This window comes from Vombatus ursinus, unplaced genomic scaffold (assembly GCF_900497805.2).
Source record: "Vombatus ursinus unplaced genomic scaffold, bare-nosed wombat genome assembly UNPS02014778.1, whole genome shotgun sequence".
NCBI lineage: Eukaryota > Metazoa > Chordata > Mammalia > Diprotodontia > Vombatidae > Vombatus > Vombatus ursinus.
Window position 1 is genome coordinate 28760401 of NW_020954556.1, and position 17074 is coordinate 28777474.

General features: G+C 37.2%; 1 protein-coding gene across 2 annotated transcripts in view; it reads right to left on the reverse strand.

Moving 5' to 3' along the window:
• COMMD1 (copper metabolism domain containing 1) overlaps window positions 1–17074 on the reverse strand; it is a 250030-nt gene that overhangs the window by 155245 nt on the left and 77711 nt on the right. For both annotated transcript variants that reach the window (XM_027865382.1, XM_027865384.1), the window contains exon 2: window positions 5549–5830. In XM_027865382.1, the coding sequence (XP_027721183.1) occupies window positions 5549–5830 (282 nt within the window). The remainder of the gene's footprint in view (window positions 1–5548; window positions 5831–17074) is intronic.

Below are 17074 nucleotides of genomic sequence, written 5' to 3' on the forward strand. Positions count from 1 at the left end.
CATGGTCAGATCAATGTGGGAATTTGTTTTGCTTGACTATCAATATTTATTACAACGATTTTTCTTCTTTTTCCACTGGAGGTGGGGTAGAAGGAAAGACAAGGGAAGGTCAATATAAGAGGGGAGGGGGTGGGGATGGAATGACAGTGGGAAGGGAGAGAGAATAACTAAAGTTTTAAAAGAAAAGTTTACAGGAGAAAACAAAAGAAAAGCCAGAAAGAAATTCAGAAGCAAGATAGCTTTGCAAGTTACATATTGAATCTATTACACATTTTAAAAGAAATGCAAGCTGTAAAGAATATATTTTGGTTTCACATACATGCCTCTTTTTCTCTTCTACTTTGTATACAGAAATGCTTATTTAGTGTTTATGTTCATAATTTTAAAATAAAAAATGAAAAAACATTAGGGCAATGAGTAATGTTTACAAAACAGTATTTCAGATATTCATTAATTTAAAAAAAAACTTATCCTGCAGAAATAAAGAATTCTTTATTAGTCATTTGACTCATCTGCAAAAGACATTCTCATTTTATTTTAAAAACTTAAATATTTCTAAATATGAATGGTTAAAGAACCCAATGCCATATAGACAAATACCTTTGCTGTTACTACATCTAAACATATACCTTGTGATTGTAAGTGGAAACAAGTGTTAGAACACGAAAACCTTACGTTTTGGCTATGGGTAAATAAAGAGCTTTCTAATTTACCAAACAAAGCAATACAAATTTTACTGTTCTTACTGCTCGGCATTACAGCAGATAGAGTGCTCTAAGTTCAAATCTGGCCTCAGGCCTTTCCTAGCTGTGTGATCTTCAGCAAAGTCCCTTGACCTATATCTGCCTCAGTTTCCGCTTCTTCAAAATGAGGATAATAATAGCACCTACTTCCTAGGGTTGTTGTGAGGAAAAAATGAAATAATTGATAATATCCACAAAGCAGCCTCTGCAAATTCCCATGATTCTGGATCATTGAGGCATTTTCCAAAGAAAGTAGGTCATATTACTTCCTGACACCCCTAATGTTGTCTTAAACAGGGTTTTTGTTTTTGTTTTGTTCTAAATCAGTGATTTAATTGGTGTAGAGAGTGTGGAAAACTCCCTTCCAAGTGGATCAGAATCACCTGGGGCACTGAGAAGTTAAACAATGCTGTACAAGGTCATGGCTACAGCTGGTGCATTTCAGAGGCAGGTTTTGAAAGCAGGTTTTCCTGACTCCAAAACCAGCCTTCTCTCAACTGTGTCAAGATGCCTCTCAAACAGAGTACAATTTTTTTTAAGCAAAAAGTTTATTTAATTGTATGTTACTATAATGGAAAGGCACAATCCCTTTCAAATAATAATTCTATGAGCCATTTGTTTCACATCCAAATAGAGTGGCAGGAAGGGAATTTTCCAGGGCAGCTTTGAGCCATAGATCCCCTTCAACAGTTAGGTATTAGTGTCTCTTAGCCCTACCAACCAAATACAAAGTGACCCTTCTGTCTTAAATTTAGTTCGAGTGAGATGGCAATCTCCCTCCAACCCTACAGGAAAGAGCCTGAGGGGCATGTGGTTGGGGCAGGCCCTCCTCTGGGAAGGAAAGAAGTCACACTATCGGGGCACAAGGTATCTGGTCCAACCTTTGCATCCTCTTCCCATAAACACGTGTCAAACACATAGCAAAGCACAACACTCTCAGGTACAAGACAAATCAGATTAAAATGTAATTGGGAAATACTTAACAAAATAAAAAGAAATACATAAAACACAAATAATATTAATATGTAGTTTTCTAAGTCAATATGTGACCCACAGAGATCCATATGTAAGATTTAGTGACCCCAGTTTCTATTTGAGTTTGGCACTGCTACCTTTACACATAACACGCGAAGTAGAAGCGGTTGCTAAAACCATTAGGCTCAGCCAGGATCAACAGCTGATGCTTTTATGGAGAAATCTGATAAGATTGGGAGACGAAGAATGCAGTCAATAAACATTACTTACTTATGTGCCAGGTACTGTGCTGGAGATACAAATATGGAAGAAAAAAAAAAGATGGGCCTGCCCTAAGGGGTTTACAATCTAATAGGGGAAGATAATATGCAAAAAGAAGCTGAGGTGGGGTGGGGAGAGAGCTGGGGAAGAATTTGGGGGAAGAGGTGGAGAAAGGACCCAACACAGGGGCATGGTAGAGTCCAGTCCAAGGAGTACAAGCTGGTGGGAAATGAAGAGATGATTGACCTCGAAGCCCTCTTTAAATGCAAGCTTTGGGAGGAGTTCTTTGTTCCACCCTTCAGCCCTCCAATCAGAGGGCTGAGAGTACTGATGAGGTGTGAGTAACAAACCTGAGGCAATGTCACAGGATGATGAGTATTCTGATGATGAGGTTTCCTGGGAATATGGTAGAATCCAGTCTGAGGAGTGCAAGCTAATGGGAAATGAATTTTATCTTCAAAACAGCTCTCAAATACACCCGCTTCTCTCCTTTAACACAACCACCATAATGGTACAGGCTCTTATTACCTCATGCTTGGACTACTATAATAGCCTGCTGGTGAGTCTGCCTGCCATAACCCCTAACTCAATAAACTCCAGTGGTTCCCTATCACCTCCAGTATCAAATACTATATCCTCTGTTTCATAACCTGGCCCACTCATCTTTCCAGTCTTATTCCTTGCACCTCCCACACACCATCTGTTCCACTGACTCTGGCCCCCTTGCTTTTCCTCCAACAAAACACTCCATCTCCTACCGGGGCATTATCACTGGCTGCCCCCCCATGCTGGGAACTCTCCCTGCTCATCTCTGCCTCTTGGCCTCCCTGGCTTCCTTGAAGTCTCAGCTAAAGTCTCACCTGCAAGAAGCCTTTTCCAGTCCTCCCTCTGTGGCTTACCCCCAATTTATCTTGTTTGTACGAAGTCATGTGCTGTCTCTCCAATTAGACTGAGGTCCTTGAGAGCATAGTTTAACGCAGAGTAGGTACCATAATAAATGCTAGTTGACTGACAGTGTCTTAGTTAACCCTTTCACCTCTATGTCATCCCTAAACTTGACAAGCATACCATCTATTAGACATCTTCCACTGATCCTTGATAAAAATGTTGTGTAGGATAGGGCCAAGGATACAGCATTGAAGTACACTTTTTCTCTAAGATGTTATCAGATTATTGGTGACTACTCTTTGGATCTAGTTATTTAACAAGTTCCAAATTTATCTAATTATAGAACTGGTAAAATCAAAAAGATAATTAAGAAAATTTTGGTGGTCAAAAGTGGAAAATCAAAGTTGATATTGATATTTCACTGAAAGTAAAATTAAGCACCAAAAGATTCTTTTAACAGTCATCTCCTTGAGGGCAGGAATGGTTTTGTTTTCATCTTTTGACTCTCCTGTACAACCAAAGCCTGGCACTCTAGGTACTCAGGAAATATTTGTTGAAGTAAACACAAAATAGGAACTAGAATAAAGAAAATAAAGCAAGATAGGTTTATTGAAAGGAAATAATCATGCTAAAGAAGGGGCAGTTGGGGAGGATGGAAAGAAGTCAGGTGTCCTAGGATTCTGGATAGAATGGCCACCCAAACTGATGAAGCTCATTGGGTTGTTAGAGGGTTCTTATAGGGGTCAAGTCCCCAGGCACTGGGGAAAGAGAGTGAGGAGTCTGGACCTGATATGTAGGTCAAAATTAAGAAGACTGGTGCTGATTCATGCTGTGGGGAAACACTAGGGAATTAAGAGGTTTGCTGATATTCAAACTGCCAGTTAGCAGGTGACTGCAGGCCCTGCTTTGATGATGACTCAGGGGATCTGAGCAGGGCAGTGAGGCTATGGAAGTCCTTATACCTTAAATCCTGTATAATCCTCTACCCCCTAAACAAAAAAAAAAATTCTAACTCACAAAGGCACAAAGTGGAAGTGTGGTTGATAAAACCTACAGATCTATTTGCAATTTAAGAAAAAAGCTAATTTACATTATGTTGAGATATCAGTTACTATTCATCCTAGTGAGTGGTTAAAATAAATTGCTTGAATTTGGATTCATGTAACAACCTCCTGAGCTTTCCAGTTTATACATTTTAAACCAATAAAACACTGACATCAATTTCACAATACAACTGTCACATATATAGAGGGATCAAATGAACTAAACAAAAATTAATAATTCATTATTGAGTTAATAACAAACTTTTTCCTATTTGTGAATAAAACAAGTGAATAAAATGTCCACAGAACATTTTTTAGAAAAGAATTTGGAGGAGGAGGGTACAGAAAAGGGGACTGGACCTATGATTTTGTTGGGACAATGATCTCCCAAAGAGGAAATCCCTTCTACTTATGCAGACCAGCACCTGCTCTTCAACTAAGAGGCTTAGAGAGTTGCCTATAGCATTGGGAGGTCAAGTGACCTGCCCAGGGTCACAGAGCTTAGGTGTTTTAGAGGCAGAACTTGAATCCACCAGGTATTCTAACCTCTGAGACCAGCTCTCTATCCACTGCATCCCACTGCCTCTGTACAAACAGAATTTTTACAACAGTATTTTTTTTTCACTAAAACTAAACAGAATGGCAAATATTGCAATACAATTATAGAATGTTCACAAAAAGTTTAAAGGAAAGAGTGCACGAAGGAAGCACAAAAGAAAATCTAATTAAAGATACTGTCTTAATGGGGGCAAAAGGATAAAACCCACATCATGATGTACTGGGAGTACATATGTGATTATTTATCTTAATAATTTCATATTGTAAAAAAAACTTGATTAGGTTATTCAATAATCTGGGCTTTCTAGATCTAATTATGAGTTCTCTTTTCATACACACAAATACATAAACCAAGTTAATAAAGGCCTGATCTGGAAATTCATATGCAATACAAAACCAAATGGATCCAAAAGGTATTGGGATAGTGGTTAAAAGGACTGAATCAGGTAGCCTAATATGGCTGTGGTCATTAAAAAGCAGAAAAATATGGCTTTTTTCAGTGAACATGATTGAAAACTGACACAATTGAATCAAAGACTATCTAAGGCATAATGCAAAAAATCCAAACTCAGAAACTTTAAGACTAGGAGATTTGACATCGCTTCCTCAAACTGGCTTAGACTGTGAAAATAAATAGGTAAGAGAGTTCTGTGGGGTTTTTTCTCTAAATCACAATTTGTAGTCTTTATTTAGGATCCCAATCACAGCTTTTGAGATTCTGATCCTCTGCCAAGAATTCTGAGATCTACCTAAAATGCATTTAGAGGCAGCTCTTTTGCATTTTTTCAATCAAAACTTGGGCATATTCTGTTTGTGTTGGCCAGCTCCCATGACCCTTAGTCTAGGTTACAGACTCCTCCCACAATATGGTGCCATCCACATTCTCAGGAAACTGACTCACATAAGAGCAACACGAAATAGGATCTTTTGATATTATTTCTAAATATTCATAGAAGGCAGATGGTGCCAAAGACAATTACTACACAAAATTAACTTAAGTGCTACAAGGTATTCTAGCATAAATAATAATGAAAATACAAATCCACAGTTTCTCAAATGAAATATTAAAATTTACCTTACCTGGCCACTTTTCCCCAGTTCTAGTTCCACAATAGCAACAGGAGCATTAATTAGGTCTAGGTGTTTTGACTGAGACTTCAAATCCACTCTCCAATTCATGGCTTTCAGACTGTTTTCCCATCGACTTTGATTGATTAGACTCTCCTTGATTTTTGTCTTGTGATTTTTCCAAAATTTGGAAATGACTGCTGCTTGATCAGCTGTAATTCCACCTTGTTTTTTGGTTTGAGCAGTCAGAAATGCCTCTAATTGGTTGAAATCCATGTCTGCAGACGCAATCGACTAGAAAGATAAAAGGGGAAAAAAAGAAGTACTAATCATTTGGCAAATTGAATCATAATAATAATAATAATAATATTCACATGTATTTAGGACCAAATTTTTCTCATGCCAATCCCATGAGGTAAGTAGTGAAGGGATTATTATTCCTACTTTACATTTGAAGAAACTGAGACTCTTGAGAAATCAAATGGTTTACTTGTGTTTGACAGCATGTAAGTGTTAATTCCTGGCAAATTTGTAGAATTAGAAGAACAGCTAAAACTATCTAGAAAAGGAAGCAATGACCTCAGGGCCAATAAGACTTCAATAAGAACAGGTCATGACAAACTAATATCATTTCCATTTTGGGGACAAGTTTATTAGGCTGGTAGTCCAGGGAAATGCTGTAGATAAGGTTTAGTTAGATTGTATTTTTCATAATAATATTTGTTGATCTAAGACGATTCCAAAAGACTCATGATAAAAAATGCTATCCACATGCAGAGAAAGAACTATGGAGTCTGAATGAAGATTGAAATACACTATTTTTCCTTTTTTTTTTTTCTTTTTGGTTTTTTCTTTCTCATAGTTTTTCTCTTTCATTCTAATTCTTCTTTACAATGTGACTAATGTGGAAATATTTTTAACATGATTGTACATGTATGGCCTATAGAGATTGTACTCCATCTTGGGGAGAGGAAGGGGAGGAGGAGAAAATTGAAAACTCAAAATCTTATAAAAGTGAATGCTGAAAATTAAAAATAAATAAATAAATAAATAAATATTTTATAAGGAATTATTTTTGTAACCTACACTTAACAAATGCTAAATAAAATCATTGCTGCAACATTCATAGTAGATTAGAAAACAAGAATTATGTATGAAACTGAATATATTACAGATTGCTTTATTAAAAGACAAGTACACAATAAATTCAATATGCAACTTCCAAATCAGTCCTATTTGTGATTCTTTCTGGCCTTCCTTCTGTTCTTTTCTGTGAATTTTTAATAAATGCTTTAGTGATCCCTTTTTCATCCTTTCCTTTACTTTTTTTTTTCACTATTCTATCCCTAGCCTCCCTCTCCCTCTTATCTACCCTACTGAAAAAACAAATATGCATGATAAAACAGAACAAAATCCCACATTGGCCATGTCTGAAAATATGTCTTATTCTATCTCATGAGTCTATGACCTCTCTGTCAAGTGTTTTCCTAGATTTTATCAAAGCATTTGACAAAATCTCTTATAATAATAATTAGTATTTACATAGTACTTTAAGGCATATAAGCTGCCTCTAAATGCATTTTAGGTAGATCTCATCTGATTCTCACGGTAACCTTGTGAGGTAGGTGCTATATTACCCCCATTTTAATGATGAAGAGGCAGGGTAAAGTTAAATGACTTGCCCAGAATCACATAGCTAATAAGTATCTGAGGTAGGATTCAAATTCAGATCTTCCTGATTCTAAGCCCAATACTCTTTCTACTTCACCAGCCAGTTGCTTCCACACAGAGAGATACAGACTAGATGAGTTCATTGAATTCAGAGCTGGCTGCACAGCCAGACCCAAAGAGTCATATAAATGGTTCCATATCAAACTGGAAGAAGGTCTTGAGCGCAGGACCATAAGAATCTGTCTTTGCCCCTGGGCCATTTGACATTTTTATCAATGACTGATAATAATATAAAATGGTCACTTATCAAACTTACTGATGATGAAAACTAGGTAGAAAAGTTAACACAGATTTTGGTCTTAAGATACAAAAAGACTTCTATAGACTAAAACATTGTATTGAACCTAATAAGAGGAAATGCAATCAGTCAACAAGCATTTTGTAGCAGGGGTGATCAGGGGAACCACTGAGTTAATGAACTGGTGTACCTCCCCCTCCCACAGAGCTGAACATATCCTCTGTCTCCTTGCTGAGGGATATGAACCTTGATAAGATGAAACAAGAAACTCCTGTTGGTCCCCAGAGACAAAAGGGTTGCACTAAAGATGACTGCCAACAATATCATTGGTTGTTTCATGGGTTGTCACAGTCAGAAAATTTATAATAGGCTAGCCTACTGGTGATGAACCTTTCCATACTTAGCTAGGATGGTCCTAGAAAAGCAGAGCTGATCTATTGCTGGTACTATACTCAAAGCCTTTCTAGGATGGTAAAATTTTCCAGATTTTATGTTCCACTGGCATAGCCTTTGAGAACCCAGGGTCACATCCATTCCCTACTGAGGAATTAAAGTAGGTTTTCATGGAATTTAAGGATGATAAAAATAAAAATCACTTTTCTATCTACTACCTCATTTGAGTCTCATGAGGCTGAGATTGAAGAGATACCCAAAAATCAACCTGGAAGTCATACAATGCTAGGTCTACATTCAGAGAGACCCAAGTTCAAAGCTTACTAGCTGTGTGATCCTAGGCAACTTGCTCTGTTTGCTTCAGTTTCCTCAACCATAAAATGGGGATAATAGCATCTATCTCCCACGGTTATCATAAGGATAAAATGAGATTATAATTGTAAAGCACTTACTACAGTGCCTGGGACGTGGTATATGCTTTATAAATGTTAGCTATTATTAATTCAAGGTTCTGCTAATTCAATAAATATCTATGGTATTGTCAAATCTTTCAATATTCATAAAATACACTTATGCTTGCATGCTAAAATGTCTTTGCAAGTTAGGAGACCCAGGTTCTAATCCCAGCTCTTCCATTAACTAGAGAGAGCTATGACCTTGGACAAGTCATTTATCCTGTGCCTTTCTTCTTTATTAGTAAAATAAAGGGGCTGAATTAAATGACGAGCAAGATCCCTTGTAATGCTAAAGTTCTATCATTCTGCTCACTTGTTGAAGATCAGCTATCAATCTTGCTTTGTTTTACATGGAGAAAATGCAAATATCTTTCCCTTTTCTCTCCCTACTCAAACAGTCCCTTAATTATAGGAAGGCTGAAAGGAAATGTTTTATTTTGCAATTATCAGAGGGTTCTAAAATTTCTGGCTATGACACTGAATATAGTCATCTTTTCATATGGTGGATAATATATCATCATGTCATATTTATTATTTCCATTAGCAACTTGTTCTACTATATACTGTGGCAACTCAAAAGCTTGTCTATATAGTCTTCTCAAATGATGATGAAAGTGAACTTTCTTTTGTCATACCCTACAAATGAACTGTTAAATACTTTGATAAACTTCAAAGTCACATTCTCCCCCAGTTTGGGTTAGTTTTCATCATGAATATGCTACTTAAATTCATTCAAATTTATAAAGATGATGAGAAATTCAATTCAACAAATATTGTTTAAATACTTACTATATTTAAGACGCTGAAAAGGAAATACAAAGACAAAAACAAACCCACTCAAGATGCCCATTTTTTACTAAAAAAAAAATACAAGAAGTACACAAATACATGAATACAAGACAGCTTGAGGAAGAAGAGAGTAAGAGGCAAAAAAAAGCTTTCCATGAGTTTCATCTAAAATGATCTTTGAAGGAAGCTAGGGATTCTAAAAAAGTGGAGATGAGGAGGGGCCTATAATAAGCCTATAATAAAAGTTCTTATCCTGAGATCTGTAACATTTTAAAGAAATATTTTGGTAACTGCATTTTCTATATAACTTTTCTTGGTAATCTTATGTATTTTATTTTCTGCATTTAAAAGATATTGTTCTAGGTGGTTTTCAGACAAAGAAATCAAAGCTATCTATAGTCAAATGAAAAAATGCTCTAAATCACTACTGATTAGAGAAACGCAAAGTAAAACAACTCTGAGGTACTATCTCATACCTACCAGATTGGCTAATATGGCAAAAAAGGAAAATGACAAATATTGGGGGGGGATATGTGAAAACTGGGACACTAATGCACTGTTGGTAGCATTGTGAACTGATCCAATCATCCTGGAGAGCAATTTGGAACTATGCCTAAAAAGCTATAAAACTGGGTACACCCTTTGATCCAGCAATACCACTAATAGGTCTATACCCCAAAATTATAAAAAAAAGGGGGGAAAGGACCTATTTGTACAAAAATATTTATAGCAGCTCTTTTTGTGGTGGCTAAGAATTGGAAATTCAAGGGATGCCCATCAATTGAGGAATGGCTGAACAAGTTGTGGTAGACGATTGTAATGGAATATTATTGTGCCATAAGAAATGACAAGCAGGATGATTTTAGAAAAACCTGGAAAGACTTACATGAACTGATGTAAAGCGAAGTGAACAGAACCAAGAGAATGTCATAGTAACAGCAATATTATATGATAAAGAACTGTGAATGACTTAGCTATTGTCAGCAACACAATGATCCAAGACAATTCCAAAGGAAAAGATGTGAAGCATACTATCCGACTCCAGGGAAAGAACTGAGATTGTTTGAATATACACTGAAGCATTCTATTTTTCACTTTCTTTCTTTATTCTTTTTTTATTCAAGTCTTCTTGTATATAAGGACTAATATGGAAATGTTTTACATGATTACACAGGCAGAGGGGAGGGAAGAGAGGGATAAAATTTGGAACTAAAAGCTTTTAAAAAATGTTAAAAAACTGTTTTAGAATGTAATTGCAGAAAAAAATAAAATATTTTTTAAAAAGATATTATTCTATGGACTCCATAGGCTTCTCTAGGCTGCCAAGGGGACCCATGAAACAAACAAAAAGACCTAGAACCTGAAAGAAATTAGGCAAAGAAATGAGGCTAAAAATTTAAGGTAGAAACGGGGAAGAATTTGAATGAAAAATATAAAACAAATCTACCACACCACTAAAAGACTCGGGGTGATACAAAGTGGAGGAAGTTGGTGACATATCTTACACATTGATAAAAATGTTTGCAGACTAGAAGACATCTATAGGTAAGAGTGAGATTTATCTTCTTTCAGTTTTCTCAGCAGTTCTTATTCTTCAAAAATCACTTCATTCCCTCAACATCAGAAAGTCAGTATTTGAACCCTTCATTGCTGCCTGCCACTAGTCTAACTAAATACTCCCTCTCCTTGGGTTAGAAACCCAGCCTCAAGACTGGAGATCAGGTGTGGCCCACCCAACCTTCAGTCTTCCAGGTCCCAACTCTCTGCCCCAACTAAAGAGAAGGAAGCAGCAGGCCTCTGTCAAAAAGAAAAACAGACCACCCCACACACACCTCCCCCTTTTCTCTCCATATCCCCCTTCCCCCAGAAAATTACAACTTGGGAGAAGCTTCTTTTTTCACTAACCTTTTCATAGTTAATTTGTGAAATGTCGCATTTATTCATTCTCTAACGTTAAAGCATAAGATCCCCTTGACCACACTCTCAGCTCCAGTAATATGAAATAAGCAAATGGGACATTAAGCTACAATTTCTTTCTTGTGAACTTAACCTAAATTCACATGGCAATTACCTTCCCTCCAGCCTAATTCTCAAATTTCTATGCTCCTCAGCATAACACCCCTCAACAGTATTCAATGGGGTGGAGCCTTCACGTGATATTTACTTACATTTTTTTTAAAGTGAAGGAAAATTATTCAGAAACATGAAGCATTCTAAAAAAGAAAAGGAGGGTCAAAGATATAATTTTAAAATCAATTAATCTTTATATCATATACATTAAGGAGGGCAGAGGAACTACCCATTGCTATGGTTAAATTTTCAATCGTATTGATTGGGAGATAAACAAAACATGTTGCAAGAAGACATTACAATACATTAGATAGCTACAAAAATTGGCTAACAGTACCTCCCTATAACATGAATGAATTCTTCTGGAGAGCAATTTGGAACTATACCCAAAGGGCTATAAAACTGTGTATACCCTTTGGTCCAGCAGTACCACTACTAGGTCTGTATACCAAGGAGATTAAAAAAAAAAGAAAAGAGCCTATTTGTACAAAAATATTTATACCAGCACTTTTTGTGGTGACTAAGAACTGGAAGTTGAGGGGATGCCCAATTGGGAAATGGCTGAACAAGTTGTGGTATATGATTGTAATGGAATATTATTGTGCTATAAGAAATGATAAGCAGGATGATTTCAGAAAAATATAGAAAGATTTACATGAACTGACACAAAGTGAAGCGAGCAGAACAAGGAAAACATTGTACACAATGTACATAATAATAGCGACATTTTACAATGAATAACTGTAAATGACTAGATACTCTCAGCAACAGAATGATCCAAGACAATCCCAAAGGACTCATGATGAAAAATGTTGTCAGCCTCTCAGAAAAAGTACTGATGTCTGAATATACACCAAAGCATACTTGCTTGCTTGCTTTCCTTCTTTCTCTCTTTCTTTTTTCCTTCTTTCTTTGTTTTTCTAGTTGTCCCACACAAAATAACTAATATAGAAATGTTTTGCATGATTGCACATATATAACCTATATCAGATTGCTTCTCATCCCGGAGAAGGGGGAGGGAAGGAAGGGGTAGAATTTGGAACTTAAAACTTAAAAAAAAAAAAAACAATGAATGTTAAAAATTGTTTTTACATGTAATTGGGAAAAAATAAAATATTATTTTAAAAAATATCAATGAATTTCTCTATGCATTCAACAAGCATTTGCTCATCAAACACCTATTAAAGCCAATGCATTCTGCTAAGCCCTCTGGGAAATACAAAAATAAATAAGATAGGCTTCTTTGAGTGGTGATGATTATTCAATCAATAAGCATTCTTTAAACTTACAACGTGTCAGGCTAAGTACTAGGGATACAAAGAAAAAACTAAAATTGTCTCAGTCTTCAAGGAACTTAACATTCTACCAAGGAAGACAACATTTATAAATCAGAACAAACAAGATAAATAACAGAATAGATGGACAGTAATCTTGGAGGAGATGGTAGTAGCAACTGGGAGCAGGGGAGAGGAACAGGAAGGCCTCTTGGAGGAGATAGTGCTTGAATCAAGCTAGGGATTCTACGAGTCCAAGGTCAGGAGGGAGAGCATTCTAGACATGAGGAACAAGCAGTACAAAGTCATGGAGATAGGAAATTGAGATCTAGCGTAAGGAATAGCAAGTAAGGCAGTATGGCTGGATTGTAGAGGGAATGCAGAGGAAGACAATGTAAGAAGATTGGAAAGGTAAGAAGGAACCAGATTGTGAAGAGCTTTAAATGCCAAAGGACTTTATTTGATTCTGGAGCAATGAGGAGCCACTAGGAGTTTACTAAGGAGAGAAAAGGAATGGTCAGACTTAAGGTTTAGGAAAATCATTCTGACAACTGAGTGAAGGTTGTATTGGAATGCTGAAAAACTTGAGGCAGCATGATCTCAACAACGACTTGTTTGCTAAGGAATAGCAAAAAAAGGTGGCATTCAGAAAACATCAGATTACAAAAGATGTACTAAATAATTAATGAGAACAAAAAATAAATGATGAAAAATTCGAGTGATACATTGATAGTGCTTAAGGAATGCTAAACAATCCAAGGAAAAACTCCTCCATGGAGACACAGACAAAAATTGTACAGAATAAGGAAAGGATACCTTTCAATCTGTACCATTGGAGAGAATACCCTCACTGATGAGATCATAGGTATTCTGAAGTATTAGTACCTGCCCCAGATCTCCCCTTTTCTGTCTACTCTCTCTCCGGTGGTGATTAATCTCATTAGCTCCCAGGGGTTTAATTATCATCTTTATGTTGATGACTGATGATCTATTGTTCTTCTCTTTCTTTTTCAGAGACTACCAATGGCATCATGGGGTGATGTCTCAAGTTCTGTGTGAACTGGATTCAAGTGAGGCAGAGCTGCACAAAGTCATCAGCCTCACTCTCTCTTCCAGAGCCATCAGAGTTCAATGTCAAGACAAAAGTCAAGACAACTCATGACGGCTCGTGATGCAGTGTATGACCTTGGTGTCTTTGATGTCTGACCAAGCTCTAAGTGCACCCCGTACCTGTTTCAGCCACTTTCATGGTGGTTGGAACAAATTGTTCTCATCTGCCCATTCCACTGGAAGTCTTCATGTGCTTCACATCCCCCTAACTCACAGAAGGTTTGAGGCCTATTGGTTACCTTCAACCTAGTTTAGCTGATCTGTCAACACAGTTTTACTGGGGCCTGCCCGATGGGCAGTTTCAGTCAAGTACTACCAATGGCCTAACAGACATTTCAAACTAAATGTACCAAAGTTATTTCAAACTCAACAAGTCCACAGCAGAACTCATTATTCTTTCCCCAAAACCCTCTTCTCCTCCAATTTTCTCTATTTCTATTGCAAGCACCACCATTCTTCTAATCTACTAGGTTCATTATCTCAGCGTTATCCTCAGTCTCCCTTATCCCACAATCAGTTCCCAGATCTTGCCAAACCTCCACAAAACTCTTGCCTCTGACCCCTTCTCTCTACTAACACCGTGGCTACGTTAGCTTAGGCCCCTATTACTTCTTGCCTAGATTATTGGAACGATCTCTTATTAATTCCCCTGTCTAAAGTCTTTCACTCTCCAATCAGTCCTCCATACAGATGGTTTGTACAGGATCACAAGCTACCTTTCCAGCTTTATTGGATAGTGCTCCCTCTCCTGCCCTTTCTGATCCAGCCAAACTGGCTTTCTCTCTGTTCCTCACACATGACCCTCCATCTCTGTCTTTTTGCTTTTGCACTGGCCATCCCTAGTTTCCTAGAACACACCCCTTCACTTCAACTTAAAGAATTACTCTCTTTCTCCAAGATGCAAGTCAAATACTAGCTTCTACATAAAGTCTTCCCTGATCTCCCCCTTTCCTTCAACTGTTAAAGCCTTCCTGCCCCAAATACTCTATAGTAAACTCCTTTATTTGTATTTATTCACTTTCTATTTATCCTATATATACTTATATATGTACTTCTTGTTTTCCTGGTTTAGAATGTAAATTGCTTGAGAATAAGGGATTGTTTCATTCATTATGTTTGTATCACCAGTGTCTAACACCTCCCCCCCACTTTCAGCTTCCTCTTATGTGTTGTCTTCCCCCATTAGGATATAAGCTCCTTGAGGGTAGGGACTGCCTTCCTTTTTGCTTGTATTTGTATTTTCAATGCTTAGCACAGTGCATGACACATAGTAATCACCTAATAAATGCTTACTAACTGACCAACTGGCACAGTGCCTAGCACATAGTAGGTGCTTAACAAATGCATGTTAATTTCCTTTTTTAAAAAAGTTAAGTGCAAAGAGCTCCCTGTGCAGGCATATTGGTTTCTTTAGGTACTTTCCTTTATAAGAATACCGTACAGTTAGAAAATTGAAGTACTCAGGACAGATGGTATTTTCAGTGATGCTTCCAGTTGAAGGTAGAGGCTTTAAGGGAAAACAAGGAGGATAAAAGAGGACAAATTGCATTTTATCTGGCTAAAAGAAGGGAGCTGAGAAAGAGATATTAAAGAATAGCTGGCTTCGAGGATGAGAGTTGAAAATGGGATTTGTTTTTCTGGACCCTGGTTTAAGACATGGGAATTATGAGCTCTTGGATAGGAATCAAGTGTATCTAATGAAGACCATGAAGAATGTATTTGCCTGGAGGCAAATTTGTAAATTTGATCAAGAGGGCTTTGACCTAAAAATAAGGGAGAAATAGAAAAATTATAGATACATTATTAAGTCAGATACTAGAGGGAGTAGCAGGTATGTCATGGTAAGAAGAAATGCAGTGGAACATATCTTCCACAGTACAGATTACATGGATGAAATGCTGGGAGTGGGACCACTGAAACCTGATGACAGGGTTTAAGTCTAGTACAGCTAGACTTAAAATTCACACAAATCTATGAGGCCAGTAGTGCAACAAACTAAGATCATTCTTTTGTGTACTTTTACCCTTCCTCCTTGTGGAAAACATGGCTGGTGCTTCTGCATATCACTTAATCAGAGGTTGGAGTCAGAGAAATAGTTTTTTTTTTAATGTTTTTTTTTTAATTTCTACAAAAAGCCAAGTGGAAACCTTATAGAATGCAGTCTGGGGGCTAGGTAGAAGTTGAACAAAGGGAGTTATATATTAGAATAAGAAAACACTTTTGATGGTGAATAGACTAACAGGCAGGGAAACCAGTTGAGGTTAGGTATAGATTAACATCAAAAGGGGCGTTCTCAAGTAAGGGCCAGGTCCCTGAATTGTGGGGTGTGGGAGATGTAATTAAGGGCAGAGACTCAAGTAGGGAAATTGGGCACTTCGGATAGGCTATAACTTCTATAGTACCCAGTGAATGGGGAAACAGGGGAAGGAAATTTGAATGGGGAATAGGGAATAAAAAGGCGTGAATTTGTCCATACATGTGTTCTCATATGTGTGCTCTCACACATGCAGGTCACCCAGCCTTACCAGGTTGTTAATAAAATTTCCTCCTAATTCAACAATGGCTTCATGGAATTCATGATATTGATATAGATAACATTCCTGGTGCTGAACATCTACAGATTCTATTTCTGAGGTCTTATAAGTGATATCTTTTATTTATTTTGTTGTTGTTATTGTTGTTGTTGTTTAGGCAATTGGGGTTAAGTGACTTGCCCAGGGTCACACAGCTAGTAAGAGTCGAGTGCTTGCTCTGAGGCCAGATTTGAACTCAGGTCTTCTTGACTTCAGGGCCCGTGCTCTATCCACTGTGCTACCTAGCTGCCCATAGTGATATCTTTTATAGTGGGCTTTTCTAGGTATCTTACATTGTCATGCACAGCTCTACTCAATTATGTTCCATGAGAATATGGACCGTGTCTTATTCATCATTTTATGTTTCCTACCATTTAACATTACTATGTTCTTTTTAAAAAAAAAAGTTTTGTTGAATTTAATTAATACAAAGAATAAATCTATTATAAAGGGAGTTGGACTACATGAACTATAAGGTCCTTTTCAAATCTAGGAATTTTATATGTCAGTCAACAAGCATTTACTAAGTGCCTTTTTATTGTTGTTCATTGGGTCTTCTTGACAAGGATACTGGAATGGCTTGCCATTTCCTTCTCCAGGGGATTAAGGCAAATAGAACCTCTGTGACTTGCCCAGGGTCACAGAGCTAGTAAGTGTTTGAGGTTGGATTTGAACTCAGGTCTTCCTGACCCTAGGCCCAGTGCTCTATCCACTAAGCCATCTAGCTGCCTCCTTTATTAGTTGCCTACCACTGTGCTAAGCACTCAGGATACAAAAAAAGGCAAAAAACAGTCCCTCCTAAGGAGTTCACAGTCTAAGGGGAGAGACAACATGCAAATGATTACGTAAATACAAAGTACACACACACACACACACACACACACACACACACACACACACACACA